This window comes from Protobothrops mucrosquamatus, unplaced genomic scaffold (genome assembly GCF_001527695.2).
Source record: "Protobothrops mucrosquamatus isolate PMUCROS unplaced genomic scaffold, P.Mucros_1.0 scaffold238, whole genome shotgun sequence".
Taxonomy (NCBI): Eukaryota; Metazoa; Chordata; class Lepidosauria; order Squamata; family Viperidae; genus Protobothrops; species Protobothrops mucrosquamatus.
The window spans coordinates 890843-916991 of record NW_015386588.1 but is presented as its reverse complement, the minus strand read 5'-3'; the positions used below and the strand labels follow the sequence as shown (position 1 = coordinate 916991).

The window sequence follows — 26149 nt, the reverse complement described above, 5'->3', positions numbered from 1 at the left end:
ACAAGACATTTCAGAATTCAAATTCTTTCTGGGCTCACCTTGAAAGTTACTACTTGACCCCATCAAAATCATGGCAGACAATGGAATCTATTTTATAACATCCCTGTTTCCTTACCTACCAGTCATCTATCATCTATCTCATTATTCATGAAATGTTCATGTTATAGATAAACATCAGTTTTAAAAAAGCCAATAAATCTATTTGGGAGGTAAACGGCCTCTTGTAATATTAGTATTTTAGATCAGTTGACTTCTGATGGTGCAGTTTTTCAAACTTATAGATTGTAAAATTGAATTTGATTTATCTCACAGTATTTTTTTATTCAACTTATACATATATTATAGAGACTGTTCAACATCCATTAGAGATTTTGGAATCAGAGTTTAAAATTACCATTTTCATGTCAGAGAAAATGAGATGATAAAGAATCTGAGAAGAGTTGAAAAGAAACTGCTGGATTCATGGTAGAATGAATGAATGGAGTGTATCAGGGCCAGAGAAGAGGAGAGCAAATAACCTATGCCTGAAACACAGGGCTTGCAAGATAAACAAATTCTCCATTTTCTAATTGAGTTAGTAACAGTAGAGTTTCTAGGAAAACTCTGTCAGCATAAAGACTTGCCTACTACAGGGTTGCTAACAACTGAAGTCTTCTTTTGTGTGCAGCTTTGTCCAAACTTTTCCTTGATTGCCTAGACCAGGGGTGTCAAATTGCCGTCCCACAGGCCGGATGCGTCATGGCAAGACTGCGCCCACCCCATTGCCGGCAATGCAAAAAAAGTCACGATATGTCGCCACACGTCACGTGACGTTGTGAGTTTGACACCCCTGGCCTAGACCTTCTTGTTGTGATCTCGTGCTGTTAATCTATTCCCCTCAGTACTGTGATGTGCTGAACTAGTGTACTTTGTTTTTCAGCTTTAGACTTAGCTTTCATTTGGTGAATCCTCCCTAGATTCTCAACTTTTATTCTTAGAACAGAACACAAAGCTAGCAATTAATTTTACCTGTATTTGAAGAAACTAGTTGGGTGCATTTGAATATCACATATAGCCTTAATCATAACATAGTTTGGGACTAGCATATTCTTCAGTAGCTTTCCTGCACTTGTTGGTTCTTCCTATTTGGAGTAATTTTTGTTTTAAAGTAGCTGTCTTGTAGGATGGTTATGCAGGTCATCTAAATACAGATAGTTCTCATTTAGCAACAATAATCAGGACCAGCAACTTCGTTAAGCAAAACAGTTGCTAAGTGAAACCATGTCTGTGCTTATGATCTTACTTCAGCTTTCTCTTGTCTTACAGACTTACAAAGTCTGTTTAGTGAGGACTGATAATAAAGTTATTTTTCATCATCATCACAACTGCAAATGGTCATTAAATAAGACAGTTGCTAATTCTAATATAACACTTTGGTATACACTGTGATTTGCATTGTGCAGAAAGTCATATTTTTTGTTGAGATTAAATGTTTAATTATTTTTCAAAAGCATTGTGACTGTCCTTATTCACCAATTAACAGTGTTATAGTTGTGGTGGGCAGAGGCAGTTACTGAACAAATCTGTTCACATTTTTGATGTATTGCTGACATAGATACTTGGAGAATCAAACACTTTTTATCAAAATATGAAAGCAACATTGACCTGTTGCAATGCAGGCTCTTCTCTTTTGTACATACACAGGATATGCCACAGGTACAAAGGTGGCAGAGCTTGCCTCATGTTAGTGCCACACTGCTTTTCATTTGTACTCATTCCCAGCTAATGGACTCCCCCCATTGCAAATACCCTTGTGTTTTAATTTGCATTCCATTCATGTGTGTATGTGTGACCCAGAAACGAGCAATTGTTCTAAATTTCATAACTCATGTTTACTTGAACGTTTGTTTTTAAGATCATTTAAGTGTAAATGGTTAGTCTTTCCTTACACCTCTTCAGAACTAATAAAATGAAACAGAACAATTTTTGAGTTCTTCTTACTGTATTCAGATTGTTCTTTGTTACTGATAGTAAACAAGTTGCTAATGTTAATCGCATTAGAGCTAAAAGTCTGAATACGGCAGAAGGTCTCTTTTTTGTGTTAATCATTTCTTACAGATAACCTGTAGCATTGGTGGCAGGTTCCTGTTTACCTTGAAGAGATGGTGCTGAGACACAAGGTTGCTAAGAGCTGTCAGATGACATTTGCTCACATGAGACCATTAAGAGGGTGTTGCCTCCTGTTTTAAAACAAGTTTGCAACTGAAGAGTCAGTGAGAAAGCAGCTACCTTTCTGTTGAAGGCCATCTGGTTAGGTCTTGTGATCAAATAATAATTGCTAGTTACAGAAACAAACCAGGAAGCATGACTATCAGAGTTCTTCTTTGCTAGCAAGAAAACTGGCAGCATTTATAAGAACAAGCAAGTTATTCTATGTTTTTAAAGAAGTTATTGCTATAACTTTTAATAGTAAATGGTTAAATTTTATCTAAAGAAGTAATACTGACTGCAGAAGATATTCAGCTGTGATTTTTTTTTCTTAAAAAGGCCAAATCAGTGCTAGCCAATTTTTGTCTGACATTTCTTTCATCAGTAGCTTATTACACAGTAATCTCTGTGGATACTTAAATATAAAATCGTTATTTTGAAGAAATCATGCCTATAACAGCATGTCTGTGAATTGAAAATGTGTGGAGGTACATCAAAATCATCTAACAGTACAGGCAACCAGGCGCAGAAATCAAGTCATTGTTGCCCTACTTCACTAGTGAATAGCTTTTCAACACCAAGAGTGGATAAGGCAATTAAATCAGTTGTGGCAGAAAAGAGTTCCAAATTTTCAAAGAGGTTTACTGGAGAACTATCTAAAAGGTATGAAAGCTTAATGTAAAACTGGCTTTGAGTGGGCTGGGAGGCAGTTTCACTTTTTTGCATTTCTATTATCACACATGTTCTTTTTTAGGCAATCATCTGTGATTATTCTTTTCAGCACTGAAAGGTTTTTTTTAATATTAAATTATTGTGCAATTTATGTTGAATATATTGCATTCAGTTGCATGTTTTTTAATCTTTAATTTATTCCATTCCATTTCTGCATCAGTTTGTGTTTGCTTGTATGAAAATCTATACATATTCACTGTTTGCTCAGGAACAAACATTCAAAAGCAGAAATAACAAAGAATGTGTTTTTAAAATTTCCAGGTTTAGAGGTTGTTGATTTGCTAAATCTGCATTAAAATGTAAATCACATTTTGTTCACAGATTGTTCTAATAAATATATTATCCTATGATGATAAAATATTTTGAATGATATTTTGAAAGCTCTAAATAAGTAACCTAACTGTAGTGTTTTTATTGTTTTACATAATTCCTGATCACTAGTTTAAGGATTCTATCGTTCAAATCATCTAGCAACTCTCAGAAATTCTAGTAGCTTTCACTCAAAATAACTAGATGATTATTGCATACCTATTTTAAATTCTTTGTATGACCATTGTTTAGTGGAATAGAAATACTTACAAAATAGAATAAAATACAAGTTGCAATGAAGAATTGAAGATGCTGTAGCACATTCTCTTTGTCTGATATAGGTACAGTCATGTGAAAAAGACCATCTGGTCCTTAGCAGTTCTTAAAAGTACATAAATACGTCAGATGAACAACAACACTTGACATACTTCACTATGTTATCATTTATTTTACAAAAAGACCAAAATGGAGAAGCCATGTGTGAAAAACTAAGTGTACCTTATGATTCAATAGCATGTAGAACCACCTTTAGCAGCAATAACTTGAAGTAATCAATTTTTTGGTATGATTTTATAACTCCCTCATATCGTTGGGGAGAAATTTTGGCCCTCTCTTATTTACCACATTGTTTCAGTTCATTGAGGTTTGTGGGCATTCGTTTATGCATAGCTCTGTTGAGGACCTGCCACAGCATTTCAATCAGGTTGAGGTCTGGACTTTGACTGGGCCATTGAAACACCTTGATTCTTTTCTTTTTCAATCATTCTGTGGTAAATTTGCTGGTGTGGCTGGGATCCTCTTGCACGACCCAATGTTGGTCAATCTTTCGCTGTTGGACAAATGGCCTCACATTTGACTCTAGAATATTTTGGTATACAGAGGAGTTCATGGTTGACTCAATGACTCCAAGGTGCCCAGGTCCTGTGGCTTCAAAAGAAGCCCAAATCATTATTCTTCCATTACTGTGCTTGACAGTTGGTATGAGATGTTTGTGCTGATACCAAACGTGACACTGTGCATTATGGGAAAACATCTTCACTTTGGTCTCGTCAGTCCAAAGGAAAGTGTTCCAGAAGTCTTGTGATTTGTTAAAATGCAACTTTGCAAACCTAAGCCATGCTGCCATGTTCTTTTTAGAGAGAAGAGGCTTTCTCCTGACAACCCTCCAAACAAACCATACTTGTTCAGTCGTTTTCTAATTGTACAGTCATGAATTTCAACATTTAACATGCTAACTGAGGCTTGTAGCATCTGAGATGTAACTCTTGGATATTTTTGCAATTTCTTTGCAATATTTGATGGCATTGTTGTGTTATCTTCTTCTCTACTGTTAACTAGATCTCTGAATTCACATTCCTTAGAGTAACTCTTTTCACTGCAGACTGATGGATTTGCTAGGGGAAAAACTTCTTGCATAATTCTCTTCATTTTTTTTTGTACTAAAAACTCATAGCTGGTCCTGTTCTGGGTTTGATCTAAATGAAATCCGCTTGATAGTGTATCAAGATTGTGAAAGACGGGGCAGACAAGTCTTGTTTGATTCTACAGCTGTCCGAAAGACTGATGAGAAACAGTTTCAGGTAAGTTTTTATTATTTTTTTATATGATAAAAATTATTTTGCAATTTTAAGTAATCTTTTATTGTATCTGATCTATCAACGTTTATCAGAGAAATTAAACCCGCCCTTAGTAAAACTTAAATATGAAATTAGAACAAATAATGTAGAATTAGAAAAAATGTTACAGAATAAAGATAAATTAAAGTATGTATATGTTTTAAAAAACTGACAGCAAACTTAAAATTAAATCATATTATCTTTAGTTTGTGGTACATAGTTCTTGTTAGAGAACTTGTATGAACCATGGTGGTGCAGTGGTGAGAATACAGTATTGCAGGCTAACTCTGCCAATTGCCAACAGCCAGCAATTTGACAGTTCGAGTCTCACCAGCTCAAGGCTGACTCAGCCTTCCATCCTTCCGAGATTGGTAAAATAAGGAGCCAGATTGTTTGGGATGACTCTGTAAACGCTTAGAGAGACTAAAGTACTGTGAAGCGGTATATAAGTCTTAAGTGCTATTGCTATTCCTAGAGGTTTTGCTTTATTAATAGTTGTTGTTAGTTGCGAAGTCATGTCTGACCCATCGCGACCCCATGGACAATGTTCCTCCAGGCCTTCCTGTCCTCTACCATCTTCTGGAGTCCATTTAAGCTCACGCCTACTGCTTCAGTGACTCCATCCAGCCACCTCATTCTCTTTCCCAGCATTAGTCTCTTCTCCAGTGAGTCCTTCCTTCTCATTAGGTGGCCAAAGTACTTGAGTTTCAACTTCAGGATCTGGCCTTCTAAAGAGCAGTCAGGGTTAATCTCTTCTAGGACTGACCAGTTTGATGGCCTTGCAGTCCAGGGGACTCGCAGGAGTCTTCTCCAGCACCATAGTTCAAAGGCCTCAATTCTTTGACGCTCAGCCTTTCTTATGGTCCAACTTTCACAGCCGTGCATTACAACTGGGAAAACCATGGCCTTGACTATATGTACTTTTGTTGGCAGGGTGATGTCTCTGCTTTTTAGTATGCTGTCTAGATTTGCCATAGCTTTCCTCCCCAGGAGCAAGCATCTTTTAATTTCTTGGCTGCAGTCCCCATCTGTGGTGATCTTGGAGCCCAGGAAGATAAAATCTGTCACTACCTCCATTTTTTCCCATCTATTTGCCAGGAATTGAGAGGGCCAGATGCCATGATCTTGGTTTTCTTAATGTTGAGTTTCAAGCCAACTTCAAGCCTCCTTCTTTACCCGCATCAAGAGGCTCTTTAATTCCTCTTCACTTTCTGCCATTAAAGTGGTATCATCTGCATATCTTTTATTAATAGTATAAATGCATTAATATTCAATTGTAATAAAATAAAATATAATCTGTCTAATATTCACTATAAATCGTTCAGGTTCTTGATCAAAACCTTGGCATCACTGACAAGACAAAAGGCAAACATATTCACAACCCTATTAACATATCTAACACCAAGAAGACATCACACATCTCTGTCTTTTTCCTGTTCCAATGGTGAATTATTTACTGAACATTTCATTTAGTATCATGCATGTTTTACTTCCATCATATATTGTCTTCTCACATTCAGCAAACAACCATATTCAAGCAAAATATTTCGTGATTCAAGCTTTTTTATAGTATTGGACTCTTTCTCTAAATCTACAAATGTAGGTGTGGGTTTTTTTGCAAATTTGTATGTATCTCAGTGACCATCCAAAATTTGGAATTCCCAATCTGCTTAGCATTAAGCCAAAATTCCCAAATATTATTCATTCTTATTTCTCAAATTGTACCTTTTAAATTAGAGTTGTACCAATTTCCCTAAGACATTTAACAAATTAAATGCCCCTACTGTTTTTTGCATCCAGCCTTGTTATTACTACTTTTACATTAGGGAACAATAATAGTATTGTTCCAATTGTCGGGGGGAAATGACTATGATAAAGAAGTTTCACAGCCACTCCAAAACAACATAAGTATTCTCCAGTTATACCACGTATACCTTCAAACTTTACCTTTTTGAAATCTCAGAATTGTTTTATGGTTCTCTTTTCATTATATTTTTTCTTGAACAGTACATTTATAGCCTGGATTTCAGTTCTGTTCTTCAACATCATATTATTCTGATACAAATCTTTAAAATGCCTTCTACTGTGTTTCCCTGAAAATAAGACCCACCCAGAAAATAAGCCTTAGCCTGTTTTTTAGGGTGTGCCTAATATAAGCCCTACCCCAAAAATAAACCCAGGGAGTGGTTGTGGCCAGCACAGGAGGCAGCGAGCACATGGGGGCTGACATTGTCCTCCAGGCCTCTGCCGCCCAGAATGGAGGTTGGGGGCAGCGGCCGTCTATTCTGGTCATTGGAGGCCTCCTCCATGCCTCTGCCACCCAGAATGGAGGTCAGGGTCAGTGGCTGCATGGTTCTGGAGTCCGTTCTGGGTATTGGAGGCCTCCAGGCCTCTGCAACTACACCATCTGGGAGAAGGAGCTATTGGCCATTAAGGTGGCGTTTGAGGCCCGGAGACATCATTTGGAAGGGGCTCACCATCAAATTGGAAGTCTGGACAAACCATAAGAATCTGGAAAGTTAGCAGACCGCCCGGAAATTGAACCAACAACAGATTTGGTGGTTTATCTTCTTCGTGAGTTTCAATTTCCGCATTACATTCATACCAAGCGGTCGCAACCAAAGAGCGAATACTCTTTCAAGGAAACCAGAATACTCCCGTACGGAAGACAAGCTTCTGCCCAGGGCGGTTCTGCCCGTAGAGTCTTTCTCTGCAGTTTGGGAGCCACTAGATTTATGGGATCAGATTCAGGAGGCACAACAGCACAACGCGTGGGTGGCTCAATGAAGGGAGGAGTTGGGGTTAGACTCCCCATGGACCGTCATGGATGGACTCCTGAAATATTGCGATTGGCTCTATGTTTCAGCAGGGCCGCTCAGAGGACTTATTCTCAAACAATGTCATAATCCTGCAGCGGGGCATTTTGGTCTTTACAAGACATTCTGGTGGCCCCGAGTATGCATGACGTCCAGGCCTACGTCATGTCTTATGTATGGTGTAGGCAGGCCAAATCAGCAACGGGGCCCCCACCAGGTCTACTTCAGCCCTTATCAACACCCGAGAGACACTGGGGAGCAGTGTCCATAGACTTCTTGACAGACTTGCCCCCGTCTTCTGGCTTCACAGTGGTGTTTGTGCTGGTGGATATGCTGACCAAGATGGCACATTTCATTCCTTGCCGTGGCTTGCTGTCAGCCCGCACCACCACTCGCATGTTCATCCAGCATGTTTTCTGGCTGCACAGCTTCCCTGATAGAGTCATTTCGGATAGAGGGGTTCAATTTAAGGCCCGTTTCTGGAAAGGGCTGATGAAGACCTAGACATACAAATCTGCCTGTTGGCGCATCATCCGCAAACGGATGACGAGACCGAGAAAGTAATCAGAATCCTAGAACAATATTTGCGCTGTTCCATGAATCAGCAACAGGACAATTGGGCAGACTATCTTGCAGTAGCCGAGTTTGCTTTTAACAATTCACAGCACATTTCCATATGTATGACACCGTTCCTGGCCAATGTGGGGTATCATCCCTGATTTTTTCCCTTCTCGCAGCTCGACATGCCAGTTCCCAGAGCTATCGAATATCTGACTGAGTTACAGGCTATCCATCAATTGGTGTGACAGCAATTAGATAAGGCCAAGGTGGATTACAATAAAGTTGCAATCAGTCATGGCGAGATACACCTGCGTTAGCTATGGGAGATCGGGTATGGCTGTCAACCAGGCACCTTCCATCAGACTGGCCTGCCAAGAAATTGGACCACCTGTACCTAGGCCCTTTCCCTATTGAAACCATCATTAATCTGGTTGCTTATCGGTTAATATTGCCACGTTTGTTACGGGTGTATCCGATCTTGCTCCCTCTTGGTCTCAGAACAACCAATGTGTCTGCTCCGCCAATCGGAACGTCCCCCACCAGAACAGCAGGACAGAGACAGCACTCCTGAGTATGAGGTCGCCAGTATTTGAGATTCCCGTTGGTTGGAAGGCCGATTCCAATATTTGATTGAGTGGAACGGCTATGGAATGGAGGAGTTCACTTGGGAGGACATGTATGCTCCTGCCTTGGTGACAGTGTTCCAAAAACAATTCCCTTCATGGCCACATCCGGCCCGTCAGATACGGGGGAAGGTCCTGTGGTGAGGGATAGTGTTGTGAGTCCTTGCCTGGCAGCAGATCCGGCAGCCAAGTCAGATGAATCGGATGAGGGGGAAAGGTTGCCTGGGGTCACATCGGAGTCTGTGGAAGGCTCTGAGGAGCATGAAGACTCAGAGCTAGATGTGACAACGGGCCCATCTACTCATGCTCAAGCAGAGAGACAGCTGGATTGGGGGCCTGAACTGAGCGAAGAGGAGGAACAGCTGGGGCCTGTTCCAGATGCATGGATGCGCATGGAGGAAAGGCGTGCAGGACAGTGGAGGGCAGTGGGGCGGTCCTTCAGGAAAAGTAAAAGATTCTAAGAAACCACGCCCTAGCTGGACTATAAAGAGGAGAGGCGTGGGAGGGGCTGGTTGCCAATGGCAACCATTCATGCTACAGCTTTGTGCTACTGTCGTTGGATTTCTTGCCTCAGGTTTTTCGGATTTCTGTGTGTTTGAGTGACTTAAACCTTGAACATTCCAGCTGAGAACTCAGAGACTGATCGTTTGTTTCAACAGCTAAAGGACTGGTTGGAGTTTTGTTCCATAAAAGCTGTGTCAAAATAAAAGGGGTTTATCTTATCAAGTCCTGCCTTTTTCCATGCAAAGGGGCTTTTCCTCATGAGTAAGTGGTTGAGCAGTATTCGTGGATGTTGGGACAGAACAGGTTGGGGGCAGTGGCCATGTGGCTCTGGAGGTCTGTTCAGGTCATCAGAGGCCTCCATGCCTCTTCCGCCTAGAACAGAGGTCAGGCGCAGTGGCTGCATGGGGGTTGGGGGCGTTAGCCGCGTGGCTTCGGAGGTCCGTTCTGGGCGTCTGATGCCTCCTCCATGTCTCTGCTGCCCAGAACGGAGGTCGGGGATAGCAGCCATGTGGCTTCCGAAGTCTGTTCTGGGCAGCAGAGGCATCTTCCAGGATAAACACTTTTTGGCCAGAGGCTGAAAGCTTCTGGGGGCCATGATCTTGTGCTTAGGCACTCATCCACTTTTGCAGAGAATGGATGCCTGACTTCCCGCAAGATCAGGCATCCAGAAGCTTCCAGGCTCTGCATGAAAAGTGTTTGTACACCAACAGGAGGTTTGAAGCAATGTGATTTTGTTGCCCCAAACCTCCCTTCAGTGTGGAAACGCTTTTCCACACTGAGCCTGGAAGCCTTTGGAGGAGACTCATCGAGACTGCCTGCCACTCCAGAAGTGGGCGGCAGCTCGGTGAGCCAGAGAAGCCGAGTGGAGTGCACTCGTCCTGCTCTTCCTCTGTTCTCACGGGAGCAGACAAAGAAACAGGCTGGAGAGGAGACACATCTTCACAAGGTAAGTGACCCAGCGCGGCAGGATGGGGGGGTAGAGCAATTGTGGGGACCCCAGTGGAGAGATAGTTAGGTATTTCAGTGGGTTGGGGATGGCCTTGGGTTGTCTGAAGCAGGTGGCCTGTTCCATCACTAGGCCTCCCATGATATTCCCCACCCTGAGATACCTCATGTTCACTTAACGAGCCGTGCATTCGCCCACGCATTAAATTAGTGGATGGGAGTGATCACATTCAAGGTAGTGGATGGGAGTGATCACATTCAAGGTATGAGATTCACTCCTACAAATCCATTCCATTCGTAACTCGAGGACTACCTGTGCTTGGTTTGACCAATATTAAATTCAGCAAGGCCCAGTTCATATACTCTGGGTAAGAAAAAATTGCAAGCAACTCATTTTTATTTTTCAGTGTTGGTGTCAGAATCCAGTTATATTTCCTTTCTATCTATCTTCTCTGATATAAAACCAATTCTTACCCTCTCCTGGATCTTGCCATACTCCTAAGGGGGAGGGGGGTATGCATGCGGGTTTTATTACTTTCACTTCCTCTATTCACTACAAAGTAACCTTTTGCTTATTCGCTTTTGGATTTGCTAACCATCACAATGTAACCATTTGCCTTTTATCCTATGCCCCTCTGAACTTCTCCTCCTTACCGGCCAGCTAGGAAAAAGGGGGGTGAAAAGATGCAGCCTCCGGGATCTGGTTTAATTATCCATCATCAAAATAAGGTGTGAGGAGCTGTTGAATGATCATGCCCAACGGAGCCGGATTGATGTTATTTTTCCTGGATTTAACACCTAGAAATCTGCCGGTCTGAATCGCCCGGAAGAACTGTGGGGTAGGGGTTGCTTAGGGACACTTTAAAACATCGATTTGTAAGGAAATCCCTCAGATCCTGTCTATCATGCCTGCTATCAATTTCTCTTAATAAAAGTTCCTGTTGGAAGAGACCGTTTCCAAGAGTTCTGCTTTCTTAAGATGTGGATTGAAGTGGTTCCTTACAGTTGGTACGTTCGGCAAAATACTGCTGAAGTGACTAGTACTTGTAGAAGTTGGATTTGATGTTCTGAAATCCCTATCAATATTAGGCTGTCAATGAACACCTTGGTATCCACTAGGCTTTCTATTCCCCTCACTAATTTTTTTAAAGTTCGTTTTATTAAAAAAGCACATTTGGAGGTGGCATGTTGCAAAAGAACAACTTGTAGCATCTTTATTTATAGAAGTTCTTCTGGTTCAGACATGGTCCCAGGTGCATTCTTAGAGAATAAATATGCACTCCAGTGCTTTGTTTGAAAGCAGGCCCACCTGCTCATGAAAACACAAAGGCAAGCTGGATATTGAAAAGATTCCTGGGGGACTGAAGTGGTTAGCAGAAAGTTACTTCACTTGATCAGTGGGGTGGGGTGGGGGTGGCTTGGGAGGTTAAAAAAAAGTGACTTCATGTAGAGGTGGGGGCCAGGTAGAGGCCGTATGCAGAAAACTGCTCTTCCAACGCCTGCGTGCTTTTTCTCTCTACATTATCTCTTCCCTACATATCACCATGGCAATGTGGGAAAATATCCCAGGCTGGTACAATGCCCTCACCTGCCTGATATCAGCTAGCTTACACCAACAGGATGTTACAGCCAACTGTTCCCTGTTCTGGGCCTCTGGCTTCTATATTCTTAATGATTGGCAAGGGGTTTCACCAATAGAAATGCTGTTACTATGCTGATGCCATGTTAAACTTTTGCTGCTTGTAAAACTGTATAAAAGAATAAATGCTGCGACAGTGGGCAGCCATATTTACACCCTGCAATGACTGAGCACTGATTACTACAACTTCACTTGTTCTGTAGGTGGGCATTTTATTATTAATGATATCTGCCATGACTAATGAATAGACAAGGGTTTGTATGACAATCATTTATAAGAGTAACGTCAGTCCTCCCAGGTACATAAGACAGAAAACACAACGAGGTGTTCTAATTGTACTTTTAAGGCTACATTAACAGAATCTTGCTAGTCAAATATCCTGCTACCACTTTTAACCACCTGATCAATTAGGGCATATCTTTCCTAAGTTTCTTTCTCTGACCATTAAGCTACTGGGGACTCCCCTCTATCTTGTCTAATTGTTTCCTAAGCAGTATCCCATTCCTCATTTCCTAAGGTCATTCTCTCATAACCATTATAAGTAAGCAGAAGTTTCTTTCAAATTTCAAATGTTCTAATTATCCTCCTCCCCCTCCCCAACACAATTTGGTACCTGATTTATCTTTAGTATTTATTCAATCCCTTAGGATACCTCTGGAAAAACAGATGGTGGGTGCTGCCAAAGAAACAGTGGTATTAACACAGCTTACCCCCATAGCCCTTCGGTGAACAGCAGAGTACCTGGCAAGGAAGATATTCCTAAATATCAGGTAACCTGAATGTCTCAGCTGAAATCTGTATACAAATCCAATTTGCATGAACTGAAAATTAATCTTTACATTGAATTTCTACCTATTGCCAGAAGGCCATATTAGCAAAAAAGAGCTTTATAATTTGCATGGGTGCAGGAGTAAAATATATATGAATTGTTATATTTGGGATTGCAGTATAAAAGATTAAATGTATTTTTGCATAAATATATGTCTTAATTTCCGATGTGACAACAAGTATATATATTCCATCAGAAAGAAAAAAAGTCTTAAATAAATGAAGCTCATAGTTATGGAATATGATATGTTTCTTACTTTATCTGCCAATGGTGGTGACTATCCAGCAGAACTCGGGGAGTCTTCAGCAAATCCTTCCACTTTGCATTTGCTTCTTCTGGAATGCAATAATATGTGCTTGTAGAGTAAAGCTGAGTTAATGTAGAATTAGAATATGACAGTTTATGAAAGTAATTAGACACATGTATACCCCTTGTCTTCTTTATTTGTAGTATGTCAGGCCTGCTTCTGATGTCAACATGCTGGGTGAGATGATGTTTGGTTCAGTAGCAATGAGTTACAAAGGCTCAACACTGAAAATTCACTACATACGGTGAGCTGGTGTCTCCAGTTCCGTGTTATTATATGAGAGTTGGAATTGTATTTGGAATTATTGACTCATGGCATTGTTTAACCTTTCAGCTCTCCTCCACAACTTATGATGAGTAAAGTGTTTTCTGCTAGAGTAGGCAGCTTCTTTGGAAGTACGAATAGGTAAGGCGATCTTTATTTTCTGTTTCATTTCAGATTCTTAACTATAAGAAAAAATCTTTGGAAGTTCAGTTTATATTATTTGTAAAAGTAACAGTCAAAACTAGTTCGTAATAAAGTAGACTGTAATTTTGTTTATAAGAATAAAGATCAACAATATATAGGAAGAACAAAACTCCTCTGCAGAACCATAACACTTGTAATAATGTAAAATCTCTAAATTTAGGCCAGGATTAAAATGACATATTAACTGACTTGATTGGAATTGGAATATACATTGGAATATAGAGATCTACAGAAGGGAACAAAATGTTTTATTTTAATTTATTTTAATCCCACCTTTATTATTTTTATAAATTACTGAAGGTGCTGAACATATTTCATACTCCTTTCTTATCATATTTCCCCTTATATGTAGACAATGGGGTCAGGAGAAATGGACTTTCAAATTCTTCACCAAATTTGTGGATAAAGAAATTAAGTAGATATTTTTTCTAATTTTCTTCAGGGAAAGGAATTTCATAATGATTGAAATCCTCTATACTATAACTCCACTACCAAAAAAGTACAACTGAAAAAATTCCTACCTAAAAAGAATTGTGTAGCTCTTGCATTAACCCTGATCCACCTAGCCTTTAGGACCCCAAGTCATGGTTTCCATTGTGCCTAGGGGTCTGATAATAGTGAGAGCTTCTATAGTGGTTGCGTTGAATCTCATCTAGTGATCAAGTCTGCTGCTGACTATGGTTAATTTTTATTTTAGTGTAGTTTTATTGATAGTTTTTATATTTTTATATTTTTATAGGTTTGTATATTTAGTTATTTTTTCTAATTACCATATTATAGTTGGCCACAGAATCAAATAAATTAAAATAAATACATTAACCATTCACTATGTCATTATGGAATGTGGTAAATTAAAGCAGCTATACATTGATGAAGAGATTGCCCAGTGAAAGAATAAAATTGCAAGACTTTACTGTGTTCATTAACCAGCACAAAGGAAATAGATATGCAAATATCCAAAGCTGAATTTACAAGATTAGAATAGTTAAACAAAGCACATACAAAAAGCTTTGGCTAAAAACAACATTGAAACAGAATGCTAAGCTAAGGAACAAAAGAAAAGAGGGGTTAAACTAAACAATTGAATTAGTATAAATTTTAAAATGTAATAATTTAAACTTTAAAATTCCAGGAAAGGCAAAATTTTTCTTGCCAAGTTGCAAAACATGTCCAAATACACTGCACAGGTATCCTCGACTTATGACCACAATTGAGCCCCAAATTTCTGTTGCTAGGCAAAACATTTGTTAAGTGAATTTTGGCCCATTTTACGAACTTGCTTGCTTCCCCATTGACTTTGCTTGTAAAAAGGTCGCAAAAGGTGATCATGTGACCCCAGGACATTGCAACAGTCATAAATATGAATCAATTGCCACGAATCCGAATTTTGATCACATGACCATGGGGATGCTGCAATGGTTTTCAGCATGAAAAATGGTCATGTCACAGTGCCTTTGTTACAGTAACTTTGAACCATCACTAAATGAACTGTTGTAAATTGAGGACTACCTATGTTCAACACATTAAAATTTCTTTAATATTTTCATCCTTAAAAAATACAGAGTATTATTCAACAAATTATCTGAGAGTGGATAACAGTAAATGCTGTAGAATTTTTCTGCCCGGCTGCAAATCCCCATTCAGCCTAGAATCCTGTCATCAGAATTCTAAATCTCCCCCTCATCACAGACTCGCCTTGCAAAGTAGTAGGAGTCATTGGAAGACAAGGACGTGAAGAGGGGGAGAGACTGGGCGGACATATTTTCATTCTCCCACATAGTGCGAACTCTTCCTAATTTTAATTGATGGTTTTCGTACACCTTTGAACTGTTCTCCTTTAAAATCTCATATGTTGCCCAGATATGGCCATCCTGCTGAGGCTTTCTTATGAATCCTCACCTCAGACAGATTGTGTTTTTATAGAGAGAAAGAAGCAGATCCTTTCTCTGTGTGTGGAGCGGCATGAAACAGTCTGAAAGAAGAAACAATCTACTCTTGACTCATGACTGCAGCAAATTGAACTTCAGGAGAAGGAGAGCTTCAGGAAGAAAGAGACAGGGGCTGCCACTGTTTCTCTCTGCCTCCTGAGAAATACACCAAGAGGAAACCTGTCCTTTTGCCTGACAGAAATGTTGTGTTGTCTAGGAATAATATAATTGGTTCCAGGCATAGGATTTGAGATGCATACCGGTACTAGCATTGTCCACTGGAAGATTTTTTGCTGTAACTTCAACAATTAATGATTGGAATAGTTTTGTGTTCTGTTGCTTTAAAGGTTAAAGTTGTGGATTGTATCAACAAAGCTACTTACATTATTCTTGTGCACTTTAAGCTTCTTGCCTCATAGCTTGATAACTTAGGGAATACTGCTTATCACAACATTTTCTAATATTATTTGAGAAATAGGCTATTCTAATGCAACATGACTGTGAGAATTTATTTTCCATTATAGTTCCCTCAGATAAGAGAAACAAAAATATAATTAGGTCAGCTGAATCCAAAAGAAACAGGTAGGGGGAAAAAGATGTAACTTTGGCATATTTATATGGCTGTGATAGAGCCAAAATCAATCACTGCATTCTTTGCTTAGGTAGTTTTTTTTAATTTCCATCAAGCAACAATGCCACTCCATGTGGCTCAATAATACACTGAGAGGATTTAGCCCATGTTTTACAATAGAGAATGTTTTACAAGTGAGAATACTAAGTTTGATTACCGTTAAGAGACTTTTGCATATAATTGATGCAATTGCTTAATTTTTATTTCCATTTTTCATATAAAAGAAAATTTATAGATTACCTGAAGGTAATAAAGTAGAAATCTTGCAAAATCATCAATTTTTATAATTAATATTAGTAGTGAAAAATTCTCTTTAGCAATTTAAGTTTTGTTGAAAGTTTAATACCTTTCTTGAATGGCCTTTTCTTTTTCAAGCTTGCAAGGTAGTTTTGAATACATCGGTCAAGATCAATCAAGGCTGAATTTGCATTCAAATGGCTTGGGCCAGTGTCAGAATGGAAGTACTCTAGGTAAATATATCAAATTAAAATTAGCTGATGTGCAGGGGTAACTGCATAGATCATATCCTTTGGTTGGTTCTTCACATTTCAGGCTTCTCTGATTCTTTAACTGTATATTTCTCATATTGCCCACTTCAGGTGTGTTACCACCATGTAGCACCATGTTGCTTCATGGTATACTTGAAGGAGGGGCTTTTTGGCTCATCCGGAGTGCTTTCTTTGCAGGTTTGTGTGCAATGTTGAGTACAGCATGATGTACCTATCTACACTTTGAGATGCTGTAATATCTGTTCCCGTGGGATCAATAACTCTATAAGTAGAATGACACAATTGGTCCTCATTTTTATTATTGAATAAAATTGCAAAAGCTGCCTCTAATGATAGACATCTTAAAATATTGGGCTACATTAATTGAATTCCTTCATCAATAGTATTTTTCAGTGAAATAGCACTTATCTGATGCTAAAAATTGTGTTTTTCCAGTTTTGAGAATTGTTTTTTCCAGGTTATTTTTTTGAAGTTATTCTTTCTTGCACATACAATAAATACTAGCGTATTTATTTGCCACACTTTTTCTGTGATTCCCACTTCCTTGCTTCAACTAAAAAAATCACCCAATGAGCTCAAATGAATTTAATAAAGGAATAATATTTTGGAAGTGGACAAATTATAAAAGTGTGTGACTTAATCTTAGAAAGATCACAAATCTTATATGCTCTCTAAATCTAGTAATCTCTTTAATATCAATTTATATTTATTTATTTATTTCATGTGGTGTTGCAACTTGCTGCTCTGCTAACATTGATTATTAAACCAGAAGCTTTTTGAAAATAGATAATTACAGAGTGCAAATGTGCTAACATTCTATAGTATCTAAAATGTTGGATTTAATTTAAATAATTTTCCCTAAACATGTACATTTTTGTAGTTTATAAATAAAAGGTTATATGTGAACCCATACATGAAAGGCTTTGCTTCAATAAATATCTTAATTCTGCTAAGTGCTATAATGCCCTAAGAATTTGTTTTCAATTTTAATTATATTTTTCAACCTTGCAACTTTTGTTAAAATGTGAGAATTTCTAGAGAATTTATTAAAAACACCACATTAAAGCATTTGTAGAACAGTGTAAAGTGACATATTCCTTCTAAACAGTATTCCATGCAGATAAATTGATAAATTGAACAAAGTAATTGATTCTAACTATGAACTTTTAGAAACTTTGTAAATCCTGAAAGTGGCCAGCATTTGTTTTTCTAAAATGTGGTTGATGATGAGGAAGATACATCTTTTAGTTTTGCTGGATCAAACCAAAGACTACCCTTCCAGTAGCTAACCACAAATATCAAAGTGTAGACTCTGTGGATAACATACAGTAAGTGCACTGTCTTATCTATTGTGAGAGAAACCTAAAGGCAATATATTGCTACCATGACTAGTAGCCAGGTTCCCATGCTTAAGGTTCGTTCCATGAAAATATATCTAGGGGACCCTTGTATTTGCAATTTTCATGGATTACACTGTCAAAGCAATTTTGAAATTTGAAATTCACTGGTAGTGAACACCCCCTTATTACTTCACAGAACTTTGAGGCAGCATAGGCATTGAAATTAGTAATTCTCTGGAGCCTTTGATGCTTTCTGAGTATCAAGACTTACAAACCTATAGACTAATTTTCTATATACAATAGCTTGCCCTGCCAGTGTAGATAAACATAAACAAGGAGCTACTCCCACGCCCACTAGCACTGATTATGTTACCTAGTCGGGTAATGAAACATCTGCAAGCAAACAACCAAGCACAAAGAACTTCTCACTTCAACCCTGTGAACATAATAAATGTGATATTTCAAATGACACTTCCTACTGTTGTAAATTAGTTTCAGTATATTATTTGCTACTTAATAGACCAGTCCTATCTATTTTATTTTAAAGTTCTGGAGCTTTAAAAATAGTACTTTTGAATCCAACTGCTAGTAGGATTTACCTTTTGAAAAGATAACTTGGATATATGCTTTAACTTTGATATTTTTAATTCAGCACACAGCACTCCTGTTGACATGCCGAGTAGAGGTCAAAATGAAGACAGAGACAGTGGCATTGCTCGATCAGGTGGTTATCCTTTTCTTTGTTCCTTTCAGAAGTGTAATCAAATACTGTAATGAAATATCACTCAGTAGATTCAGATTTAATTTTGAGATGAAATTCATACATTCTTCCTTTGAATACTGATAGTGTATTTAGAAATAGGAATTACTTGCTTGTCACTTTGTTGTTAGTATAGATCAAAAAGTATCTTGATCTTTTTTTGTGTGTGATGTCCGCTGTTAGATATTTTCCAAGCTCATTGTTGAGACTTGCCAGTCTTGATTTTCTACTATTCACAGTTTATTGATTTTAAGATAAATGTAAATGTCATCATTATGCCACCTTCAGGTTCTTAGTGCTATAAGCATATTAGAATATTGGCAACATAAGACAAAATGAGACTTTACGTTGTTATTTATAGTAATCTTCCCTTCTTGCTGCAATGCATATAGGTTTAATTGTTACTCATTTACTCTAGTTCCCAGAATTACATGGTCATGATTCTCTTATTTCCATTTCTTTCTTTCTTTTAATATTAGATCTCTTGTGGCTACTATTCCTTTTCCTTTTATAATCATTTCTGTTGTTATTAAGATTTCTGGATCTGCAAGGAGTCGTGTTTTTTCCCCTTGTTGCAGGAATTGGGCCTTCACCCTGGATCTTAAAGAGTCCCATTTGCAAATGCCTACCTTGTAGGAACAAATTTTAATTTCTGAATGTGCCATTTAGCCATTTATGAAGCAGACTTGCTCTAGCCATTCTTCCTGTTTGCAAACCATTCTGGCAACAAGCTCTAAAGACAGCTGTCTTTAAAGCCATTGTAGCTCTCTAATTCTAAATTTGAGATTATATTCCAGGACTGCTATGAGACTTACAGTATTTGCTTTTTTTAAATACTGATCAAAATCCTCTCCACCCACAAAGAAAAGGCTGGGTGCTATTAACTTCTTATTGCATTGAGAGACATAGAGTAAAAGAAGAGGAATATCTCTGTTATTTCAGCACCAAGCCTGGAACACTATTATAACTGAAACATCACAATCTGGTTCTCATCATCAACAGTACTCTGAATCAGCACATAGAGTTGCAGATTAGACACTTGGATATGAACTTCATTCTTCAGGAGCTCACTATCAGTCTTTCTTTCTAGGAGAAGGCTTCTCTCTTTCATTTACCAGAGGACATCTTTCAGATAGAAACAACTTATTTCTAGTTCAGCAGCTAGTTCAGTACCTAAAGTTACAATTTCTCCATTAACTTGCTTCACCACATATGGTTCTGTACTACTGGTTTTTCAAGAAGCTAAGATTAATATCCTTTTGCGAGGATATTTTGTTTAGCAATAAGACTGGATAGGGTTCATAACTTTTACTCAACAGACTGCACTTGAAGTCTGTAGCTGTTGTGCTTCATTTCAGAACTACTTGTGGTTTCAGTTCAACAAATACATCAGGTGTGTGTATTTGAAATGGAAAGGGTTTTCTGCCCTATTTCCATTGCTGTTTTCAGGGCAGCATTGTTGTCCTTGATATGCTCCCCAAACCAATAGTTCAGGTCCTACTCTATTGTTTTCAAGGTATATGGTCTTCTATAACCTCTGGATTCTTTTTGATGTTTTCTAAAGTTACTGCTTTGAATTTTGGTCTAAGCTACACCTATCTGCTTGCTAGATTCTAAGATAGCTTCAGTGCTATGTCAAGAGATATCTCTCCTTCAGCAAAAATATTTCCTCCCTTCCCAGGTCAATCCCTAGTTTTCATTTACATCAGGAAATAATATTGGCTATTTTCTTTAATAGACCTTCATTTTTTTCAGAAACTATTGCTATATTTCCTGAATGTTTAATCCATGTTGCCTAATTTATATGCATAAATTCACAGGATCCACATAAAGAACTGCCTTTATAGATAAGTATTCAATTCTCTCTTTCTATCTCTTATGTTCAGTCTATAAAATAAAAATTCTATTGGCTATCTATAATAGAAACATGGCTCGGCCACCTTCAAGTTCAGAAGAAATTACATTCTGACAAAATTACTGACATTTTTGCTTTGTTGACAGCATCTCTGAGTAGTCTTTTGATGACTCCATTACCATCTCCTAGCTCCTCCTCTAGTTACCAGCGCCGCTGGCTTCGAAGTCAAACCACAAGCTTGGAAAATGGCATTACACCTACACCTAGAAGGTAGGTTAACATAAACATTCTTCTTGTAATACAGATGTATGTAGTTTATATTTGCAGTCTAAAAAAAATAAATAGGTCTCAATGTTGGACTGATATAAACCAGCACAATAGTTACCATACTTTTAATTTTCCTTTTCATGTCTCTAATTAAATGGGTTTACATGAAAGTTCACATATATTGGCTAAAATATGCAAAAATACTCTAAAGAGCCATCCACCCTGGAAGAAGGGAGGGGCAGAAGAAAGGATGAAAATTTTATGTTCATCTTGTTTATGGCAAAGGACCATAGTTCAGTAGTGTAAAGCTGCCTTTCTGTTGTTAAGGAATTGCACTACTTGGTAACAGAAGAGCTCCATTTAAACAAGATAGGGTCAGTGCTTTTTGGTCTTTCAGCAAGTTTTCTCACTATCCAGATTTAGGGTTACTGAACCTCTGAGCACAAGATGCTACAAATAAATATGTTGACAGTGATTGAAAGGCTCTGGTTATAAAGATACTTGAGTGGGTGCAATAAATAACAGAACCTTTTAATTAATAGAACTTTAAGTGACCTAGTAAATTGTTCTGCCTTGAACTAATTAGTAATGCTTAACTGACACAGTGGAAATTAGCCGGGTTTCAAGATAAATAAGGAATGCAATACATAAGAAGTTAACAAACCATCAACTTGGGTGGAGCTTTGTAGAAGAGGATTCAGACTTGCTAGTCATAAGAGCTATAGTCTCCATCCTGGAACCGTGGATGCTCCATCACTGAAGGTTTTTAAGAAAAGGTTGAACAGTCATTTGTCTGGGATGCAATGAGATTCTAGCAGGTAATTAGATTACAAGACCTCTAAAGATCTATTTTCCAACCCTATAGCTCTATGAATAATCTAATGGGAAGAAATACCACTAATTGCTTCCTGAATATTAGAAGAAACCTCCACATTTAGTGAAATGTGCTTCATATGCTTCATGTGTAATTATTAACACCCAATTGCTATGAAGTTTCTGCTATTATATTCCTGGTAAACTCAACCCTCATTTGAAATATGTTAGCCTGTCATTAGTTGAATCATGTATTGAGATGCAAACACTATCTTGGAATCTTCTATGAGTTAGTGGAAAAACTCAACAAAAAATAACTTAATTAAAATGGGGTGATATTGCCAATATTCTCTGTAGTCATTTCACTTGTTCAGCTAGAATTGTGTTCATTTTAGATCAATTTATTTCAAATCCCTTATTCAAAGCTTAAGAGTCTTATCTCTGTTTTTATCATCCCATCAGGAATTTCTGATTAACATAGCAGAATAGCAGAGTTGGAAGGGACCTTGGAGGTCTTTTAGTCCAACACCCTGCTCAAATAGGAGACCCTATGCCATTCCAGACAAGTGGCTGTCCACTCTCTTCTTAAAAGCCTCCAATGGTGGAAGACCCACAACTTCTGGAGGCAAACTGTTCCACTGGGTAACCTTGTCACTGTTAGGAAGTTTCTCCTTAATTCCAGGTTGCTTCTCTCCTTGATTAGTTTCCATCCATTATTTCTTGTCCTGTCTTCAGGTGCTTTGGAAAATAGATTGACCCTCTCTTTGTGGCAGCTCCTCAAATATTGGAACACTGCTATCTTGTCATCTCTATCTTTTTTTTTTTTACTAGATTAGACATAGCCAATTCCTGCAACCTTTTCTTCATATGTTTTAGCCTTCACCCCCTAATCATCTTTGTTGTTCTTCTCTGCACTCTTTCCAGAATCTCAACATCTTTTTTTATATTGTGGTGATCAAAACTGGATGTAGTATTCCAAATGTGGTCTTACTAAGGCGTTATAAAGTGGTACTAACACTTCACATGATCTTGATTCTATCCCTCTGTTAATGCAGCCTAGGATTGCATTGGCTTTTTTGGCTGCTGTAGTACACTACTGGCTCATATTTAAGTGATTGTCCATTAGAACTCCAAGATCCCTCTCATAGTTACTGCTATTGAGTTAAGTTTCACCTATTCTGTACCTGTATATTTGGAAGTTTTTTTGTCTAAATGTAAAACCTTACTTTCCTCTCAATTGAATTTCATTTTGTTAGATAGGGCCTAGTGGTCAAGTCTGTTGAGATCCTTCTGCAACTTGAGCTTATCTTCTGGGGTATTGGCTATTCCTGCCAGTTTAGTGTCATCTGCAAATTTAATTAGTTCCCCTTCTATTCCCTCATCTAAGTCATTTATGAAGATATTGAAGAGTACTGGGCCTAAGACGGAGCCTTGTGGTACCCACTGCTTACTTCCCTCCATGTAAATATAGTACCGTTGAGTGTGATTTGTCAACCGGTTACAAATCCATTTAGTGATGTTGCTGTCTATCCCACATTTTTCAAGGTGTTGTCTACTTTGTCAAATGCTTTACGAAATCCAATATACTATGTCCACAGTATTTCTCTGATCCACAAATTTAGTCATTTTGTCAAAGAATGAAATAAGATTTATTTGGCATAATCTATTTTTGACAAACCCATGTTAGCTTCTGGTTATAACTTTGCTTGCTTCTAGTTTTTTGCAGATCTGTTGCTTGATTATCTTTTCAGGATCTTCCCAAGTATTGATGTCAGGCTGATTGGTCTGTAGTTTCCTGGATCTGTTCCCCCCCTTTTTTTTTTTGAGGATGGGAACTACATCAGCTCTTTTCCAGTCCTCTGTTAGTTCCTCTGTGCTGCATGATGTTTGAAAGATAGGGTTCAGTCATTCTGAGATCATGTCTGCCAGCTCCTTTAGAACTCTGGGATGTAATCCATCTGATTCTGGTGATTTGAACTTGTCTAAAGTAGACAGGTGTTCTCTTACTATTTTCTTGCCTATTTTAATTTGTATACCTAGTCTGCATTTTACGGTTCTATTTTTGGTAGGTTGGGCTATTTTTGCTTTGTGTGAAGACAGATGCAAAGAACGAATTAAGCAGCAGTGCTTTCTCCCTGATGCTCATCAGTTTCTTGCCATCTTCTCCCATTAGTGGACCAATTATTTCCTTGACTTTTTGTTTTTTTACGTTGAAAGAAACTTTTTATTATTTTTGACATTTATTGCAAGTCAGTTCACTCTGAGCCTTAGCTTTCCTGACTCCATCTTTGCAAATTCGGACTATATGCTGTATGCTAGTATTCTGCCTTAGTAATGTGTCCCTCTTTCCATTTTTTATACTTATCCTTTTTGTCTTTCAATTTATCAGATAGTTCTTTGTGCAATCATCCTGATTTCTTCTTGGATTTCCTATATTTCTTTTTCAGAAGAATTGTGCTGGATTGCGCTTTTATAATAATATTTTTCAGAGTTTTCCAAGTTTCTTTAGTTGTTCTCCCCTTTAAGATTTTCATATATTGAATCCTTCCCAAGCTCTCTATAAGTTTATTGAAATCAGCTTTTTAAAAGTCTAAAACACTAGTTTGATTATTGTTATGTCTGCATTATATTGAAGTCCAATGTGACATGGTCACTATCCTCCAAAGTTCCTGCAACTTCAACTCCTTCTATCATTTCTTCTCTTTAGTAAGAATTAAGTCCAGTATAGCTAACCCTCTAGTTCTCTTCTACCTTTTGGATAACAACATTGTCAGCTATGATCATAAGGAACATGTTTGATCTCCCACTTGATGCAGAGTTTATCTCGCAGTTGATGTCAGGGTAGCTAAAGTCCCCCATTACTACTGTGGTAGGTTTCCTACATACATTTGTTAACTGATTAGCAAAAAGTTCATCTATTTCTTCTGCTTGTTTGGGTGGCCTATAGTATACACCTATGGCAATGTCATTCTTTTTTCCTTTTACATTAACCCATATGCATTCAAAAAGGCTTTCCTCCTTGGTTTTATGCATTTCTGTAATTGTATAGTGATCTTTTACATATAATGCAACTCCCTCTCTTCATTTGTTAGGTCTGTCTCTTTTGAACAGTTTATATCTTTCCAGCAGTACATTCCAGTCATATCATCCCATCAAGTTTCGATAATGGCAACTACAGTATACTATACCTGCCCTCATGTACCAGTATTTCAAATTCACCCTATTTGTTCCTCAGACTTTGAGCATTTGTGTATAGGCATCTGAGTCCTTTATGGCTGACCCTGGGTATGCTTCCTACATCTCCTGTTTTATATCTGAGTTTTTCTCCCTTCCCATCACTCACTACTTCCTTGTTTGATTGGTTCTCTGGGGATTTATGTTTGGGATTAGGTTCTAAAGATCCCAAACATTAGTCACCCTCCCCCCTCAGATTTAGTTTAAAACCCTTCAGATAAGCTGAGCCAGTAGTTTTCCAAATACATTCTTTCCGGTTCTGGTGAGGTGCAACCCATCTCTTGCTAGAAATCCTTTATGTAGGTAATGCAGACCATGGTCTAGGAATCCAAAATTCTTTTGGTGGCACCATCCCTTAAGCCAGTGGTTTGTTTCTAAAATTCTTTATTACCTCATTGATGTTGACCTTTTGTTAGAAGTAGAGATGAAAACACCACTTGTGCTCCTAATACTTAACTTTCTTGCAGAGCTGCTCATAGTCTCTTGATATTATTTTCAGGTTTATTGTTGTGTCATTCATCCCTAATGAAAGAGAAGAAAAGGGTAGTAATCTATGGGATTGATTATTTTAGTAAGTCTCTCAAACACACAAAATACTGAATAACTGGTTGAGAGGAATTTGGTAGACATACCTCTCCATAAAAATATAAAATGCAGTAATGTTTTAGTATTAGGGCCTTAAGGAAATCATAGTATGCTGATGGTCTTAGTAAATTGTGATTACACTGTATTTTTTAATAATACCAGTCATTTCAATATGTACTGTATAGTCTCATTGGTTTCGGTATTATAATTATATATTCAATTATATATATTGCAAAAGTATTAAAATGATTTTTATCTACACTCAGTACAGACATCAGGGCAATCATAATAAAATAAAATCAATAAAATGATTTTTGCTATAAAATGCTTTTTTGTAATCTCAGGATAATAACTAATAGTTTGTATGAGCTAACAGGTAAGTCTTCTAAAAAAATGAAAGGGAAAAAATATCCTCCTTTGTTTCTGAACTTGGTCTAAACATCTAAATTGTATTCCTATCTTAAGAAAGGTTGTTTATTTACAGAATAAGTGCAGGTGGCATCAGCTGTCCTTTCAGTCCTAGGTGCCCCATTCTTTTTTTCCTTATTGACCATTCATTAGACAAGGAATGGGGATCAGATTACCATTTCTTCACTGCTTTTAAGAAGAGGAAAATACATTTTTGTGAAGGATATTGAAAAGAAAATGAGATAAACTGAAATGTTGAAATTGACTGAAATGTTCACAGGGC

The 26149-nt window shown here is 37.9% G+C and overlaps 1 protein-coding gene across 1 annotated transcript in view; it reads left to right on the top strand.

Moving 5' to 3' along the window:
• The first annotated feature begins 2665 nt into the window (after positions 1 to 2665).
• The window catches only part of FNIP2 (folliculin interacting protein 2), a 42670-nt gene continuing 19186 nt past the window's right edge, over positions 2666 to 26149 (top strand). Inside the window, exons 1-8 of the mRNA XM_029283810.1 lie at positions 2666 to 2850; positions 4682 to 4808; positions 12580 to 12702; positions 13212 to 13312; positions 13402 to 13473; positions 16471 to 16565; positions 18597 to 18668; positions 20706 to 20829. Coding sequence (XP_029139643.1) covers positions 2666 to 2850; positions 4682 to 4808; positions 12580 to 12702; positions 13212 to 13312; positions 13402 to 13473; positions 16471 to 16565; positions 18597 to 18668; positions 20706 to 20829 — 899 coding nt within the window. The remainder of the gene's footprint in view (positions 2851 to 4681; positions 4809 to 12579; positions 12703 to 13211; positions 13313 to 13401; positions 13474 to 16470; positions 16566 to 18596; positions 18669 to 20705; positions 20830 to 26149) is intronic.